Below are 14,999 nucleotides of genomic sequence, written 5' to 3' on the forward strand. Positions count from 1 at the left end.
AAAGAGACGCAGCAGAAGCATCCCCGGCCCTGCCAACGCCCCATTTTTGTCATTCATTTTTTTTAATTGACAAGCGTTCCGGTTTTTTAATGGCTTGGAAGGTGCATATCCAAACGTTTTTTATTTCCCGGTTTCTTGATTACGCAATAATCTATCGTGTACTGAATTTAGTTTTTTTTCCACCCATCACTCTAAAAAAAACTATATATATATATATATATATATATATATATATATATATATATATATATATATATATATTTTTTTTTTAATAAATTAGAGGTCGGAGCTGAATTTTATGGATCTGTTCTGAATTTTCTCATGAAAAAAAAATGAAAGAGGAAGTAGGAAAGACATACTGGAGTGATTATTTTAAAATAAAATTAAAATAAAAATAAAAAAAATAAAAATAAAAATAAAAATACATTACATTTATAAGTGCCTTTCAAAACTCTCATAGTCACTTTACAGTCACAGGATATTTTTTTTTCTGTGGGTGAGCAGCGGCAGTCACACGCGCCAGAGTTCACTCAACCCGGAATAACTCAAATAGATAGAAAGCTAGCTAGCTTGCTAATATCTAGTTAACAGATAGCCAGCTAGATAGCTAGCTAGATAAATAAATATCAAATAGATAAATAGCTAGGTAGCCATCCAGGTAGCCAGCTAGATAGCCAGATAGCTAACAGAAAGCAAATAGATAGCTAGTTTGGTAGCCAACTAGATAGTCAGCTAGATAGCCAGAAAGCAAATAAACAGCAAATAGTGGAAATGCAAACAGATTACCGCGCATGTGCATGTTATGCTTTTTATCAATTTATCGATTAAAAAAAGTGTTCAATTGAGGATTATTTTTGCTGATTTGTCGTGACAATCGTAGCGATCGGCGGCAGCATTGTCGTAGGCTAGAAGCAGTTAAGACGAACTGGATTTGAGCCAAAATGGTCTTTGTAAGATCGGTTCACAATAAAAAAAAATAAAAACAAATCCATATAAAAGGATTTGTATGCTGTACATTATTTGAAATGATAAAAAAAACGTATAAAATACTGGGAAAATGTATACTTTGACAGGTATGTAAAACTGATTCTGTAAGCGGGGATGGGAGGGGGCGCATGGGGCAATAGATCCTGGGTCAAGCTGTCCATGAAGGTAAACTTTAAGCCAAGCTGGGCAGAGAGGTAGCCACTGGAAAAAAAGATAAACAAGAACAAATGAGTATGCATACAAAAATACCCCGCCCTTCCAAAAAAAAAAAAAAAAAAAAAAAAATGGCCAAGCTACCACTCGTAGTGCATGACTCATCAGAATCCAATTTGCAGATCGGCGGCGCTTTTGCCCGCAGGAAGTGATAGCTAATCAGCTGCAAGTGTGGGAGCATGGCACCGACACAGCCTGACAAGAAAAAGGAAAGGGATACAAGAGGCCAATGAAGTGGAGTTTTCAAAATAAAAGCACAAAATGAATGAATGACTGTGTGTCTTTGTGTTGTCATATTATTTTCTTTTTATTTTTTTTTTTTTCCAAGATGGCGGCGCGTGAACATGCAGCGGCTCCTTTCTCCTGGCAAATTGGCGTTTTCGTGTTTATTATGTTTTTTTAAAGTCATTATAAGTGCCTTGCAGGCTGGTTCCGAGAGGATAGTAATTTCATCTGTGCTGTATGTCATGCATATTTGACAATAAAGCTGACTTTGACTTTGAAAAAAGGAAGTCCATGAAAACACATTATATCCATATCGATTTTGATGCCAATAATGTCATTTTAAATCAGGAAAAAAACGAGGAAGAATGTATACAGATAGATATTTTGCAGCGAGCGATATTTATTTCAACATTCCTGAATGAATAAAAGATGTGAAGGCATATTTGAATCAGGGAATATTGATCCACGTTCACTGCACATCCGTGTATTTGATTTGGGTTTCTTCTTTGGTGCGTGCATGTTGGTAGGCAGCCTTTCGGCAGCACCTAGAGGAGAAAGAGAGAATAGCACAATTAAAAATCAATAACATTGACCAGATGTGGGAAAAGTGGTCCAATTTAAGAATAAGCAAATTAATTATCAATAAAAACAGGGAAAAATATCAGAATGTTAATATGACACATATTTTAGAAATATATAGAAAATTGAATAAATGCATATTTCTCCTTTTGTTTTTCATTTATTAAATAATATGACAATTATTTCCCCCCCCCACCAAAAATGACTAAAATAATTTCTATATGATGTTGTAAAAAATACAATTAGTCATGTTAAAACTGTATTTTAGAAAATAAGAGTTTCATCATGTACACTTATTGTCAATACCCGTAATCTATGAATGAGCTTTAAATTACTTTTATTGGTTATTTAAAAAAAAAGACATTTAAAAAATACTTTTGCATGCACTTTAAAAATTTCAACCATTTCTTGCTCCTTCATTTATTTATACTTTATATTAATGTATGTATTCATGTATTTATGTATGAATGCTTTTATGTATTTATGGATTTATTTATGTATTAATGTGTTTATGTATTTATTAATGTATGTATCTATGGATTTATGTATTTATTAATTTATGTATATATATATATATATATATATATATATATATATATATATATATATATATATATATATATATATATATATATATATATATATATATATATATATGGACACACACACATATATATATATAATACATTTCATTTTTAAGCGCCTTTCAAAACTCTCAAGGTCACTTTACAGTCACTATATATATATATATATATATATATATATATATATATATATATATATATATATATATATATATATATATATATACAGTAAAGTCTCGTTATATCGATATCGGATATATCAATAGTCCCGGTTATATCGATACTATTTCTATGCACGCATGGAGAAAATTACATGCAAACAGGGTCTGATATATCGATAGTCCCGGTTATATCGATATTTTTTCGGACTCCCTTGAATATCGATATAACGAGACTTTACTGTATATATATTTCACGGCCTGACCAATCTGATCCTGAAAAAAACAACAACAACTCAATAATGGCTCTTGAGCATAAAGATTGGCCTTGGCCTAACATGATGGCGAGTGCGGTTTCCTGGCGACTGCTCACCCGGGGAAGGGTTGCATGTCTGCGGGGGTTTCCGGTAAGGGCATTCTGTAGCTTTCAGGCAGCAGCAGACTGAGCAACGCCGCCGTGCTGATCAGGATGCCCATCAGGATGTACGGCAATGACGGCGAATAGCTTCCTGTGGCACCCGAGCACAGTCGAGGTCAAATTATGGACACTAACTTGTCCGGAGGTGTCAGTCGTCCTTTAAAATTGGGTGATAATTACTCAAGTAGATGATGTAAGGTGCAAGGATGCTGCCTATCCTTGAAGCCATGGAGCAGGCGCCCATGGCCGTATTCCTCAAAACGGTCGGGTAGAGCTCCACCGAGTAAGCGTAGATGTGACTGAACCCCGCCGTCAAGCAGAACTTGCCCATCATTTCCACCGACACCGCCAGCCAGTGAAGATCTGCCGGTGGGAACATCCATATCTTGTTTTGGGGAGTGTGTGGACTTTGTGGTGTCACGGTAGCGTAAAAATGCGAGTGTTTCACAAAAAAAGTCCATTTTTTCTGCTTTGTGGTCAAGAACCGGTGTTTTTATTTATTTTTTAGTTGATTGCTTTGGTGGAAAACAGTGGTGCTAGCGAATGTATAGGAAATCACACCACACTCGCAGCTGTGGAGTGATTCAGACATAGCACTACTGAAGGCCTAGGAGTGACATGCAGATTTTGTGTAGTTTTAAGGCTTATTTAGTAGAAAATTATGTTTTATGGGGACCCTGGAACGGATTATTCTCATTTTAATGGTTTCCTATGGGAAATTATTTTTTGGGATACATACTTTGCCTTACACACTCTGTCTGGGAACCAATTAAGTTCGCAATCACTGTACTTATACCAAGTGTAAAAAAAAAATACAAAAAAAATGACGTATCCAATTTTCAACACAATCTTGGGCGTGGCACGTGTGTCACCAACCTGCCGGAATGAGCTGAATGACCAGGAGGAAAAATCCAGAAGAGAAGAGCCAACCAGTCATGGTGAGCCGGCGGGGACAGCGTCGGAATATAAGCCAGGTGGTGGTGTAAGCAGGAATCTCCACGGCCGCCGACAGGAAACAGTTGAGGTAGGCGTTGCCGTGCAAATTAGACGTGTTGAGGGATAAGGACAGGTAGCTCAGGGCGATGGTGATCCTGTGGAGGGAAATCGACGTTGCTTTGGTTAGCGTTTAAAGGACAACCGACACCATCTTTTTGTTTCCTCAGTGACATCAGAAAAACGTTTTATAGCATCTAAAATAGCCAAAACACGAAGGCTGATATTTTTCGTCAAATGCAAAACACCAATTAAAATGACTAAAAGTGTCCCAAAACTACTTCAAAATGAACTCAGAAAGTTTCAGTTTCAGAAGTTCCCGCCCCCTTGTTCGTGACGTCACACAAGGACGTCTTCCCTTGGTCTAGAATCAAAACAATGGCTTCAGATTCGGAGAAGATGCTTTCTTGTTACTCATACAGTTATGAATATGATTCAAATAGTTCTGAAGAGGAAAGCATAGATGTTTGCAATCGATTAAAGAAGTCCTTCCGTATCAATTCGAGCCGTCAGGACTCCAATGTAGCGTCCCAGAAAATGCACAAGATGGCGCCCAAGCTCCATTGGAAATGGGCTGTTGGAAATTTGTGCCAACTAGTATCAAATAGTAGTCTTAGTGCAACACACAACGATTCACCATCACGTTATTTATGTTTTTTCCTTCTAATTTCGCCATCAACATGAAGTTTTCAGACCAAACAAAGTACCCGTCAGGGGCGTTCCTTCCGTGACGTCACATCAGGAATCGTCACCAACTCGAAAACAAGACTTCCTGAATATTCATCGCCAGTCTTAAAACGTAAAATATCGCTATATGATGTGGAATCTTTGTAAAATACGCTCAGTCGAAGTCATTTGAAGTGATTTTACAAATTATGGACACGACTTGTCCGGAGGCGTCGGTTGTCCTTGAATACTTTTTTGTGGGTTTTCAAAACACATGGCGGATTCAAACACTATTCAGATCAATGTTTTTTTTCAGCTTCAAGTCACCATACAAGTCATTTGGCATGTGTGTTTGCAACTCACCAGACAAGCCATACCACGGCAGACAACCCCAACATGCTGCCATTGCGGAGCAAGTCACAAATGTTATATGCCTTCATCTTTTCTGAGGTATCTTTCTGCAGAACAAGAATTAAAAAAATATTTTGAGTGTTTGTGCACATAGATACACATTAACACATCATTATTTTTAATTAGTCTGTTTTTTTTTGCAAAAATGTCATTTAGTGTTTTTTTTCTCCCTTATTTTTACATTTTCAACACTCAACTCTCTAATGGTGGACTTATTTAAAAACTAATAAATAACCACTATTCTCCCCATTTAGTTACTTTCTAATTCAAACAAATGTATCTATCCATCTACATATCTACCCATCAACATATCTATCTATCTATCTATCTATCTATCTATCTATCTATCTATCTATCTATCTATCTATCTATCTATCTATCTATCTATCTATCTATCTCTCTACATACCTATCTACCTACGTACCTACCTATCTACGTACTTATGTATCTACATACCTACCTATCTACGTACCTACTATCTACGTACCTACTATCTACATACCTACCTATGTACCTACCTATCTACGTACCTATGTACCTACCTAGCAATGTAACTACCTACTTATATACCAATACAGTAAAGTCTCGTTATATTGATATTCAAGGGAGTCCGAAAAAAATATCGATATAACCGGGACTATCGATATATCCGACCCTGTTTGCATGTTATTTTCTCCGTGCGTGCATAGAAATAGTATCGATATAACCGGGACTATCAATATATCCGATATCGATATAACGAGACTTTACTGTATATCTACCTAGGTATCCACCTACCTACCTATCTACCTACCTATAATAATAATAATACATTACATTTTAAGCACCTTTCAAAGCCTCAAGGAGATGTACCTACCTACCTACGTACCTACCTCTCTACGTATCTACCCACCTATCTACATATCTACATACGTATCCACCTACCTACCTATCTACCTATCCGTCCATCCATCTATACATACATACATATGGCAAGAATCAAGGCACTTGACATGCTTGATTTGCTTTCACTGGTTTAATAAAAATCATATGACGGGCCACATTTAGCCCCCGGGCCTTGATTTTGACACCTGTGGTCTAAAGAATGCTCTGAAATTATTGTAAATAGGAAATTGGATCCGAGTTGGACAAGAATCACAGCAAAACGAGTTTTTACAATGGCCCTCAATAGACAGTGTGTATGTGAGGGGGGGTGGGGGTCAGAGGGTGTACATTTTACCAGACATTCCAGTTTCAGCAGGTCCCCCGCCTCCCCTGCTGGCACCCATATTCAAGCACACACACACTCACACGCAAACAAACACACACACACACACACACGTGTGAGGCAGCGTGTAAATTAGTGTCAGCAGTTGGACATTGACCAGTGAACCAGATAAAGTGGGCAATAAAAAAAAAAAAAAAACTTTGAATAAGCGCAAAAAGCGCTGTAGAAATGCTGGCTAGCCAATTGAGAGTGAGATGCGGGGATTGGCTAGATATGAAAAGTTTATAAAAGTAAATAAGAAAGACTCTTCGGCAAAAATGGCAGGCGGTTATTTGCTTGGAAATTGCAAGCAAACGGGGTGACAAGATAAGGATTAAGACAGGCGGACTCAAGTCAGTCTTTCTTATTTTTAAATTAATGCTAATAATCCCAGATTTTTTTAGAGTCATTTTGAAGTAGTTTTAGGACACTTTAACTCATTTATATTGGTGTTTTGCATTTGAATAAAAATATCCGCCTGTGTGTTTTGGGTATTTTAGATGCTATAAAACGTTTTTCTGATGTCACTTAGGAAACAAAAAAAAAATGGTGTCAGTTGTCCTTTAAAGTAGGGGTGTCAAAGTCATTTTTTGCCGCGGGCCACATTGTAGTTATGGTTTCCTCTCGAGGGCCGTTATGAATTTAGGGAACCCATTAGAATGTTTAAATCCCTTCAAATATTACATATAGAGCACACAGCAAATTAATGAATAACTCGTTTTCAAATCTGAAGTCAAGAATAATGACTTTTATTGTGGTTGACATCCAAAAATATGAAATTTTGGCTCAGATTTTAGCAATCATCATGGAATTTAATAAGTTTGATTTGCTTTCGCGGGCCGAAAAAAATGATGTGGCGGGCCGGATTTGGCCCGCGGGCCTTGATTTTGACACCTGTGCTTTAAAGTAAAGGTCCTAAAGGAAAGGTCCTCACTTGGCCTATAAAAAAGGTCAACATCTTATAAGTAGACTACTTTCATATTTTGAAAAAATACGTTTTTTTATAAAATAGTAATGATGGTTTGACAATGATCCCCAAGGTGAGCATTTGTAAATCAATAATCCCACGTTGACAATTTGAGGACTGATTTCCTCTCCTTGCCGTCGTTTTTTTCGCGTTATTTGGCAAAAACACACAAACCCGCAAAGAAGAGAAGATTTTTGTTGGCGGCTCAATTTTGTTGGTCCTGGCGGCACATTTTACAATATCCTCGGCCTCTGCAATGCGTCCTTGAGACAGCAACCAGCGTGGGGACTCGGGGATAAACCTGCGCCATCACAAAAAAAAACAACAAAAAAAACCCCTTGGCGCATAGAAATGGCTAAACATGATGGAAAAAATGCCACGAGCGACTTACCACCAGAAAGTTAAGAGGAGAAAGGCGGGCGTATTGATGCCCAGCAGCAGCATCCTCCAATCTCGTAGGAAGTAGGCGTGGATGGGCAGCAGCATGTAGCCCAAGGCGAAGAAGATGCATGCGCCCGCCGTGGTGAAGAACTGACGCACTTCAGCACTGAGGAGCTCTGCACCTGTGAGCCAAGTATGTGCGTGTATAGAAATATACACATATATATCTATAATACATTTCATTTCAAAGCGCCTTACAAAACTCTCAAGGTCACTTTAAAGTAGTACAATAAGTTTTTTCTGTGGGTGAGCAGCGGCAGCCATATGCGCCAGCGTTCACTCAACCCGGAATAACTCAAATTGATAGAAGGCTAGCTAGCTTGCTAGCTATCCATTATGTATCTGGCCAGCCAGCCAGATAGCCATTAACAATCTACCAGCTAGCATTCTATTTATTTGAGTAGCTAGCTAATAGATAGCCAGCTAGACAGCTGCAGATGTTACCTATTATTTGACTGTTTTGTGTGGATTTTTACATGCAGGTAAAAATGACCCACAACATAATCAACGTCAGCTATCAATAATAGATCGCTAATAGCTAGCAAGCCAAATAGCTAAAAGCTGCATACAGTAATCCCTGTTCATCAATGTTAATGGGGACCAGAACCACCCACGATATGTGAAATTCCGCAAAGTGGATATACACAAACTATTTTATTTTTATTCTTTTTTTTGGTGAAAGATGGAATATTATGAGATTAAAATTACATTTATTCCATTTTTACTCTTGCAAGAATAATCAATGTTTTTTCTGCAAAGCAAACAGTTTTCTGGTTCTTTTTCTTGAAATTATTTAATTTCCTAAGGAAATATGATTATTCGCTGAAGTGTCCATTTCTTTTTAAGAGAAAAAAAAATGTAAAATTACAAATTTGATTAAAAAAAATCTACTAAAAAAGTATCACCCAAAGATTCCATATTCTTTCTAAAATAACGAAAAATCTACATTTTTCATCCGCATTGTTTGGTGTCACGTACCTAGCACAAAGCCAGCCAGGTAGTTGGAGATGTTCGACAGACCTCCAATGAAATGCAAGACGCAGAAAGCCAACCAGGAGTGTATAAAGACCTGGAGGAAAGCACATAGCGTCTGGCCGGCGAGCGTGACAAACAGCACGATCTTCCTGCCAAACCTGAAAATGGTAAACAAATTCACCAACTGGGTTATTGTATATTTCGCGTGGCGAAAATCATGACAAGAGTGATTATTTTTTTATCGACATGTGCATTTTTCAACCTGTCCGAGAACTGGCCAGATAGGAAGGATCCGACGAGAAATCCGGCGTAGTAAATCGACAACGTCAGGGGCTTCTTCCACTCCTGACCGCACACAAGGTCCCACTGCGATGTGAAAGTGGGACAGAAAACAAACCAAAAAAAGTGTTGAGGTAAAAAAAAAATTAAAAAGCCTGCATCCGTGAAAAAAAAAAAAATCACTCGTCTGGACGAATTTTGCTAAAAATATGGCCGCCTCAATCAGAAATGATGAAATTCACGTTTTTATTGCATTTGAAGGACCGCAAAATGTCCCCATTTTTATGAAAAAAAAGGAAAAAAATGTACTCACTTCAGAGACGATGGTAGAGGCGTACACGGTGCGATCGTACTCCCAACCATCAAGGCAGCCCTCTAGCGGCACGGTAGTTAAGTTGACATCGAAAGGCTGCAAGCCCTCCTTCGAGTAAGCCAGCAGAGCATCCAACCGGTAGCGGGAGCATTCCGAGGGCCGGCCGTCCTCCTCCAGGGGTATGCTGGCGTTACGCCATTCTTGCGTCAAGTTTAGCCTGTGCGCCGGCACCAGGCAGCGGTGGGCCGGCGTGCCGGCTACGAAGACCCCCGTCAGGGTGCCGTAACCATTGGGAATCATGGCGATGCAGAGCAGAAGCGAGAGGCGACGTTGGAAAGGTCCCCAGACCTTCAAGAACTCCGTTTCGGCGTCATAGTCATTCACGTCGTCCATCGTGTACGGCGGCGGTTGATTCTGGACTAGGGTCTTTTTTTTTTTCGGCTTGGTCCACTCAAGTGAAACCATCCCAGCACCACCCTCACACTCTGTGTGTGTACACACACATGTACACACAAGCACAACATTAACTCAAGTCCACATTCAACTAGTGGACATTTATTGTCGGCACTGAAATGGAACACGTGGAAACAACACGGACATCAACAATACGACAAACCAGTGTGATGCAGGTGGCCGGAATTTTAAGAAGATTTTTGCAATTAAGCCCAGTTCCTTTTAGCAAAGTGAAATTTGGCATCCTGTCAAAATAAAACCCGAAAAAAAAAGTTAGAGGAAGCTTTGGCCACAAATCGTACACACAATGTACTGTACTATCATTGGCTCGGCTGGCGTTGCATAAATCTAGAATGGACAGTCCCAAATTTGGCTGCGGTCTCTCAAAAGCATTACATTTAGTAGACATACCTTATCCATGATGACGAGCCCCACAAAAACATCTAGATTTCTCCGAAAACAAACGACGATGACAATCATAATGACAAATTTTTGGGGTGTTAAGTAGGCCATTTCCAAGTGGTCATTTTGTTTCCACTCTGTACATGAGAAAATGTTAGTATGTTGATGAAGTAAAACTAAAACTGGACACTAGTACTGTAAATATGGGTTGATGCAATACAGCTACATATAACAATATGCCTTTCTTGATACAGTAAAGTCTCGTTATATCGATATCGGATATATCGATAGTCCCGGTTATATCGATACTATTTCTATGCACGCACGGAGAAAATTACATGCAAACAGGGTCGGATATATCGATAGTCCCGGTTATATCGATATTTTTTCGGACTCCCTTGAATATCGATATAACGAGACTTTACTGTACTTGTACAGTAGGCAGTTGACATTTTTATTTTACTATGCTTAGAATATCTTGTTTTTCTATCCTTTCACCCCCACCCCACTCCATCCCCTTTCAAATTACTGCTGTGGACTGCAAATGTTCCCATCGTGGGACGAATAAAGGTTTTCTGATTCTTAAAGTTTGATCAGTCACTACCAAACGGGAAAGTCTTCATAATTCACCGACAATATCAAAAAAAACAGTTTTGGCGAGAAACAGTTTGCGTTCGCAAGGTTGCATGTTAACAACCGAGCCTTAACTCCCCCGAACTTTGACATCGTGTTTGGCTGAGAGTGGACCTAAAACACAGTTCTTTTGGCCGCTTGAAAGCTACTTAGCGCCGTTTAGAGTACAAGCACGTGCACTTCTAAAGAGTATTTCAAAGTGTGGAATGTTTCGGGGAGCAAACAGTCGCCTACTGCTGTGAGACCGACCAATGCTGGTGGCTCAGATGGACCGGGTCACTTTTTGGAAACGTTTGATCATAGCCCGGTAAATCAAATCAGACGGTCGAGGGGATGTGTCGGGCTGAATTATTTCCTCTCTTCCTTCTATGAGTCCTGATTGTTTTGCCTCGCGCTAGATGAGAGCGGGTTCATCTTGAAAGGGGGGTTTAAATGCTCTGCTGGGAGTGAGGGGGCGATTCGCTGGACCACCGAGGGGTCCGGCTCAGTGATTGAAAACCGCCACAGCGCACGCACGGTTCAACATGGGCGACTACAACGAAGATACGGCTTTCCTGGGCCAAACCGGACCTCACTTCTGGATAACTTTTATCCTTCTCAACACCATTTTCGTCTCCACCGGTTTCAACGGGCTCTACATCGTTTTCGTCGGGGCGGCCCCTGAGCACCGCTGTCTCGTGCCGGAGGTCAACCTCACGGCGGCGTGGCGGGATGCCATCATTCCAGTCACCGAGACGAACGGACGTGTTATACGTAGCCAGTGTAGGCGCTACAAGCTGGACCTGGTCCGGAACCTCTCGGCGGAGGGATACGTTCCGGGGACGGATGTCAACCTGACAGGTTTGGAGCAGGAGGCCTGTCTGGACGGCTGGAGCTACAACAGAGACATTTACCCTGACAACATTGTTACCGAGGTCGGATTGCCTTTTGCGTGACCAGGATGTCAAACCCGCGGGGAGAATTCATTGCATGTGTCTTTGCAGTGGGACTTGGTCTGTGATAACCAGTGGAAAGTTCCATTTGCATCCTCGACTCTGTTCGTAGGATATCTCCTGGGCTCGCTCATCTCAGGACAGCTTTCTGACAGGTACCCCATACTTCTGAGTAATCAGCTAAGTTGTTGATTTGTTTGTTTGTTTGTTTTTAACCCTTATACCATTTTTTGTCCAATATCTGAATTGTTGGACAAGTGTCCACAGTATCAAACTCCTGTACAAGGGTAAAATGTGGCAGGAAGAGGAATACATATATTGTGTTCACGGTGCATGTGATGACCCGGATCTGTTGGGGTCATTCCACAAAAGAGTACTGTCGCATGTCCGAGTTTGTTCGTGGGAGAACATTTCACTGCCACTGACTGAGGTTTGAGCTAACGAGCGACTGGATACTCTTTCCTTGGAGGGGATTTTTTGGGAGAAGTCTTTCTGTTCTCAACACCATCTTTTTCCAGCTGTATAAACTCAGATTGAGAATATCCTCACCCCCCCCCCATCACTTTCCCAGCAAAAAGTAACAAATCAGGCTTGCAGCCAGCTGCAAGGTCACACAGTGTGACATGAGAGTGAAAGCGACGGGCAGCCTAGCGTCAGAACCGGCGTGAATTTAAGTAACGACCCAGGCAGATCATCGTCTGTTCTTGACAAACACAATTTGTTCTCGTGGTTCCGCTCTAGCTGACGTATGGAACGGAAGGTGGTTTAATTTTCAACTGTCCATCGTGATTTCCTTTTTAGGTTTGGAAGGAAGAAGACCGTTTTCATCTCTTTAGGAGCTCAATCCATCTCGGTCCTGTTGCAGTCCTTCTCCCAGTCATGGAGGATGTTCTGCATCATGTTTTTGTTTGTCGGAGCGTCCCAGATTTCCATCTACATCTCTGCTTTTGTGCTTGGTACGGTGTCATCTCTCACGCCTCGGGTCTTTCGGAATCTGCATCTGTTTTTGTCTCCCCCCCGGATAGGAACGGAGGTTTTGAGCAAGACGCTTCGTGTGATGTTCACAACGCTCGGAGCTTTCCTTTTCTATGGGATCGGCTACATGATTCTTCCATGGATTGCCTACAGTATCAGAGCGTGGAGAACCCTTCTCGCCGTTCTGGCTGCCACCTCTGTGGTCTACATTCCTCTTTGGTGGTACGCTACCCAAGTTCTTTGACAAACCACTCGGCGTTTCCGGTTAAGGATCCTGATTGTGTACTCGCAGGTTCATTCCGGAGTCACCACGATGGCTGATCACTCAGGGCAGAGTGGCAGAGGCTGAAGCCATTGTCAGAGACGCAGCCCGGAAGAACAGAGTCGAAGCGCCGCTTGTTATCTTCCGAGGATCTGAGGTCTGGTTTTCCGAGCGGCTTCTGCACTAAGTTTCTTCGTAAAAGGAGAGTTAACGTGGTCCTTTTGATGTATTTCCGGTTTTCCTCATGGTTCTTCAGTCGCTGCCTCCGAGTAAGACGTACACCATGCTTGACATCCTGAGATCCAAGAACATGAGATGCATCACGTTGATGTGTCTTGTTCTCTGGTGAGCATGATCATAAAATTAGCAACTAGAACTTGACCAATTTGTTGCGCTAGCTGGTGAACGTTCCATCTTTGATCCCAAAACAGGATGGCCATCAACGTGGGCTATTTTGGTTTATCCCTGAACACTTCCAACCTCAGTGGCGACCCCTTCATGAACTGCTTCTTGTCGGCGACCACTGAGGTCCCCGCCTACATTGTGTCCACGTGGCTTCTGAAGAGATGTCCCAGAAGGGCATTACTTTCGACCTTTCTGGTCATCGGTGGAGGAGTTCTGCTGCTTATTCAGTTCGTACCACCAAGTAAGTCCCATCAAACCTCTGTCATGCAGGAACTCTCTGTCTCTGTTTCTGTCTCACTCACCCTCTCACTTGGCCAGGGCTTGAATATGTGGCCTTAGCTCTGGAAATGACCGGAAAATTTGGCTTCACCATGGCCTTCGGCATCGTCTACATCTACACGGCAGAGGTGTACCCTACCGTCCTCAGGAACCTCGGCATGGGAATATGCTCGTCAGCCGCTCGCATCGGAAGCATCACGGCTCCTTACGTCATCTATTTAGGTACATTGTGTTATCATGCGCTTGTCATTTTTTTTACATTTGTTATGTTATTATTTGTTGGTTTTTTTTCCACTTATAGGTACTTATAATAAGGCGTTGCCCTACATCCTCATGGGAAGTCTCACTATCGGATCCTGTGTGGTCAACATCTTCCTTCCGGAGACCTTGAACAGAGACCTTCCGGAAACTCTGGAAGAGATGCAGGAATGGCGAGGGTATGACTCATCTCTGAGGGAAACAAAGATACATTTATGTGTGTCACGTTTTGTGTTGTGATGATCCTCACATGGCTGTCCTGTTCAGGTGGTGCTGCGGAACCAAAATCAAGAACTATGCGGAAAACGGAGAGAGTGGACATACGCAAAAACAAAACTGAGCCAAAAATTGACTGCACAGTATTACTGTGTAGCTTCTAAAGTAGCATTTATTTACTTGGTGTTTACTTTTGAAAATGTCTTTTTTTTTTTTTCATTGACATTTTGATGAATTATTTTGGAGGACTTTTCATTTGCGTGTGATGTCAAAACACATGGAAACATCAAACGAAAGCTCAAAAATTGTCAATCGTTTTTGTACAGTACCAAGGTGTCATGACGATTTACAGCCACCTCATGAGTTCACTGTCGTAATCCAACATACCTGAGTCAATAATTCACAAAAAAGAGAATTATTCATGATTGAACCTGAATGGCAAATCGAGACAAACGATTGACCTGCTGAATTAAAGTGACGTGGAGTTTGATAGCCAATCGCGTCCATCCTTGATTGAAATTCCCGACATTTGTTTGACTTCCGGATCACCGTTTCAACCAGAGAACCATCCATTGTCCTTACTCAGCGAGAAACATGCAAATGCGCTTAGATTGTTGTGTTATCTTGGATGAGTGCAAAGTTGAAGCTTGTAGTCTCGGCATGAAACCTTGTCCCATGAGACAAAAACAATAAACCACAATGATCCCAAATAACTCTACTGTTGCACCT

General features: G+C 41.0%; 2 protein-coding genes across 3 annotated transcripts; one reads left to right on the forward strand and one right to left on the reverse strand.

Annotated features, from left to right (window-relative positions):
• Nucleotides 1-494: 494 nt before the first annotated feature.
• LOC148886716 (organic cation/carnitine transporter 2-like) lies at nucleotides 495-9,887 on the reverse strand. Of its 2 annotated transcripts, XM_089016363.1 has the most exons (10): nucleotides 9,456-9,887; nucleotides 9,126-9,229; nucleotides 8,867-9,021; nucleotides 7,839-8,010; nucleotides 7,622-7,748; nucleotides 5,187-5,281; nucleotides 4,041-4,255; nucleotides 3,345-3,527; nucleotides 3,120-3,255; nucleotides 1,494-1,970 (listed from the first exon to the last, which is right to left on the reverse strand). In XM_089016363.1, the coding sequence occupies exons 1-10, from the start codon at nucleotides 9,846-9,848 to the stop codon at nucleotides 1,895-1,897; spliced, it is 1,656 nt and encodes a 551-aa protein (XP_088872489.1). In that variant the 5' UTR covers nucleotides 9,849-9,887; the 3' UTR covers nucleotides 1,494-1,894. The 2 variants fall into 2 exon arrangements, 1 of the variants encoding a protein (XP_088872489.1); XR_016117764.1 differs by lacking the exons at nucleotides 3,120-3,255; nucleotides 3,345-3,527 and adding an exon at nucleotides 495-1,188 and having other exon boundaries at nucleotides 1,285-1,970.
• A 1-nt stretch (nucleotide 9,888) lies between these two features.
• slc22a5 (solute carrier family 22 member 5) lies at nucleotides 9,889-14,457 on the forward strand. The gene is made up of 9 exons (XM_089016361.1): nucleotides 9,889-11,857; nucleotides 11,927-12,030; nucleotides 12,677-13,072; nucleotides 13,143-13,269; nucleotides 13,369-13,457; nucleotides 13,544-13,758; nucleotides 13,836-14,018; nucleotides 14,098-14,233; nucleotides 14,322-14,457. The coding sequence occupies exons 1-9, from the start codon at nucleotides 11,468-11,470 to the stop codon at nucleotides 14,392-14,394; spliced, it is 1,713 nt and encodes a 570-aa protein (XP_088872487.1). The 5' UTR covers nucleotides 9,889-11,467; the 3' UTR covers nucleotides 14,395-14,457.
• Nucleotides 14,458-14,999: the final 542 nt, after the last annotated feature.

Source organism: Hippocampus bargibanti, linkage group LG16, assembly GCF_051943395.1.
Source record: "Hippocampus bargibanti isolate YZ-2025 linkage group LG16, ASM5194339v1, whole genome shotgun sequence".
Lineage (NCBI taxonomy): Eukaryota > Metazoa > Chordata > Actinopteri > Syngnathiformes > Syngnathidae > Hippocampus > Hippocampus bargibanti.

Coding starts and splice junctions, on each gene's coding strand:
- LOC148886716 (XM_089016363.1), bottom strand. CDS start 9,848: ATGGACGACGTGAATGACTATGACGCCGAAACGGAGTTCTTGAAGGTC. Junction 5,282..7,621: donor AAATCTTCTCTTCTTTGCGG/GTTTGTGTGTTT, acceptor CTTGTTCTGCAG/AAAGATACCTCAGAAAAGAT. Junction 1,971..3,119: donor GACATGCAACCCTTCCCCGG/GTGAGCAGTCGC, acceptor TTTCTCCTCTAG/GTGCTGCCGAAAGGCTGCCT.
- slc22a5 (XM_089016361.1), top strand. CDS start 11,468: ATGGGCGACTACAACGAAGATACGGCTTTCCTGGGCCAAACCGGACCT. Junction 13,073..13,142: donor GTCTACATTCCTCTTTGGTG/GTACGCTACCCA, acceptor GTGTACTCGCAG/GTTCATTCCGGAGTCACCAC. Junction 14,234..14,321: donor GAGATGCAGGAATGGCGAGG/GTATGACTCATC, acceptor TGTCCTGTTCAG/GTGGTGCTGCGGAACCAAAA.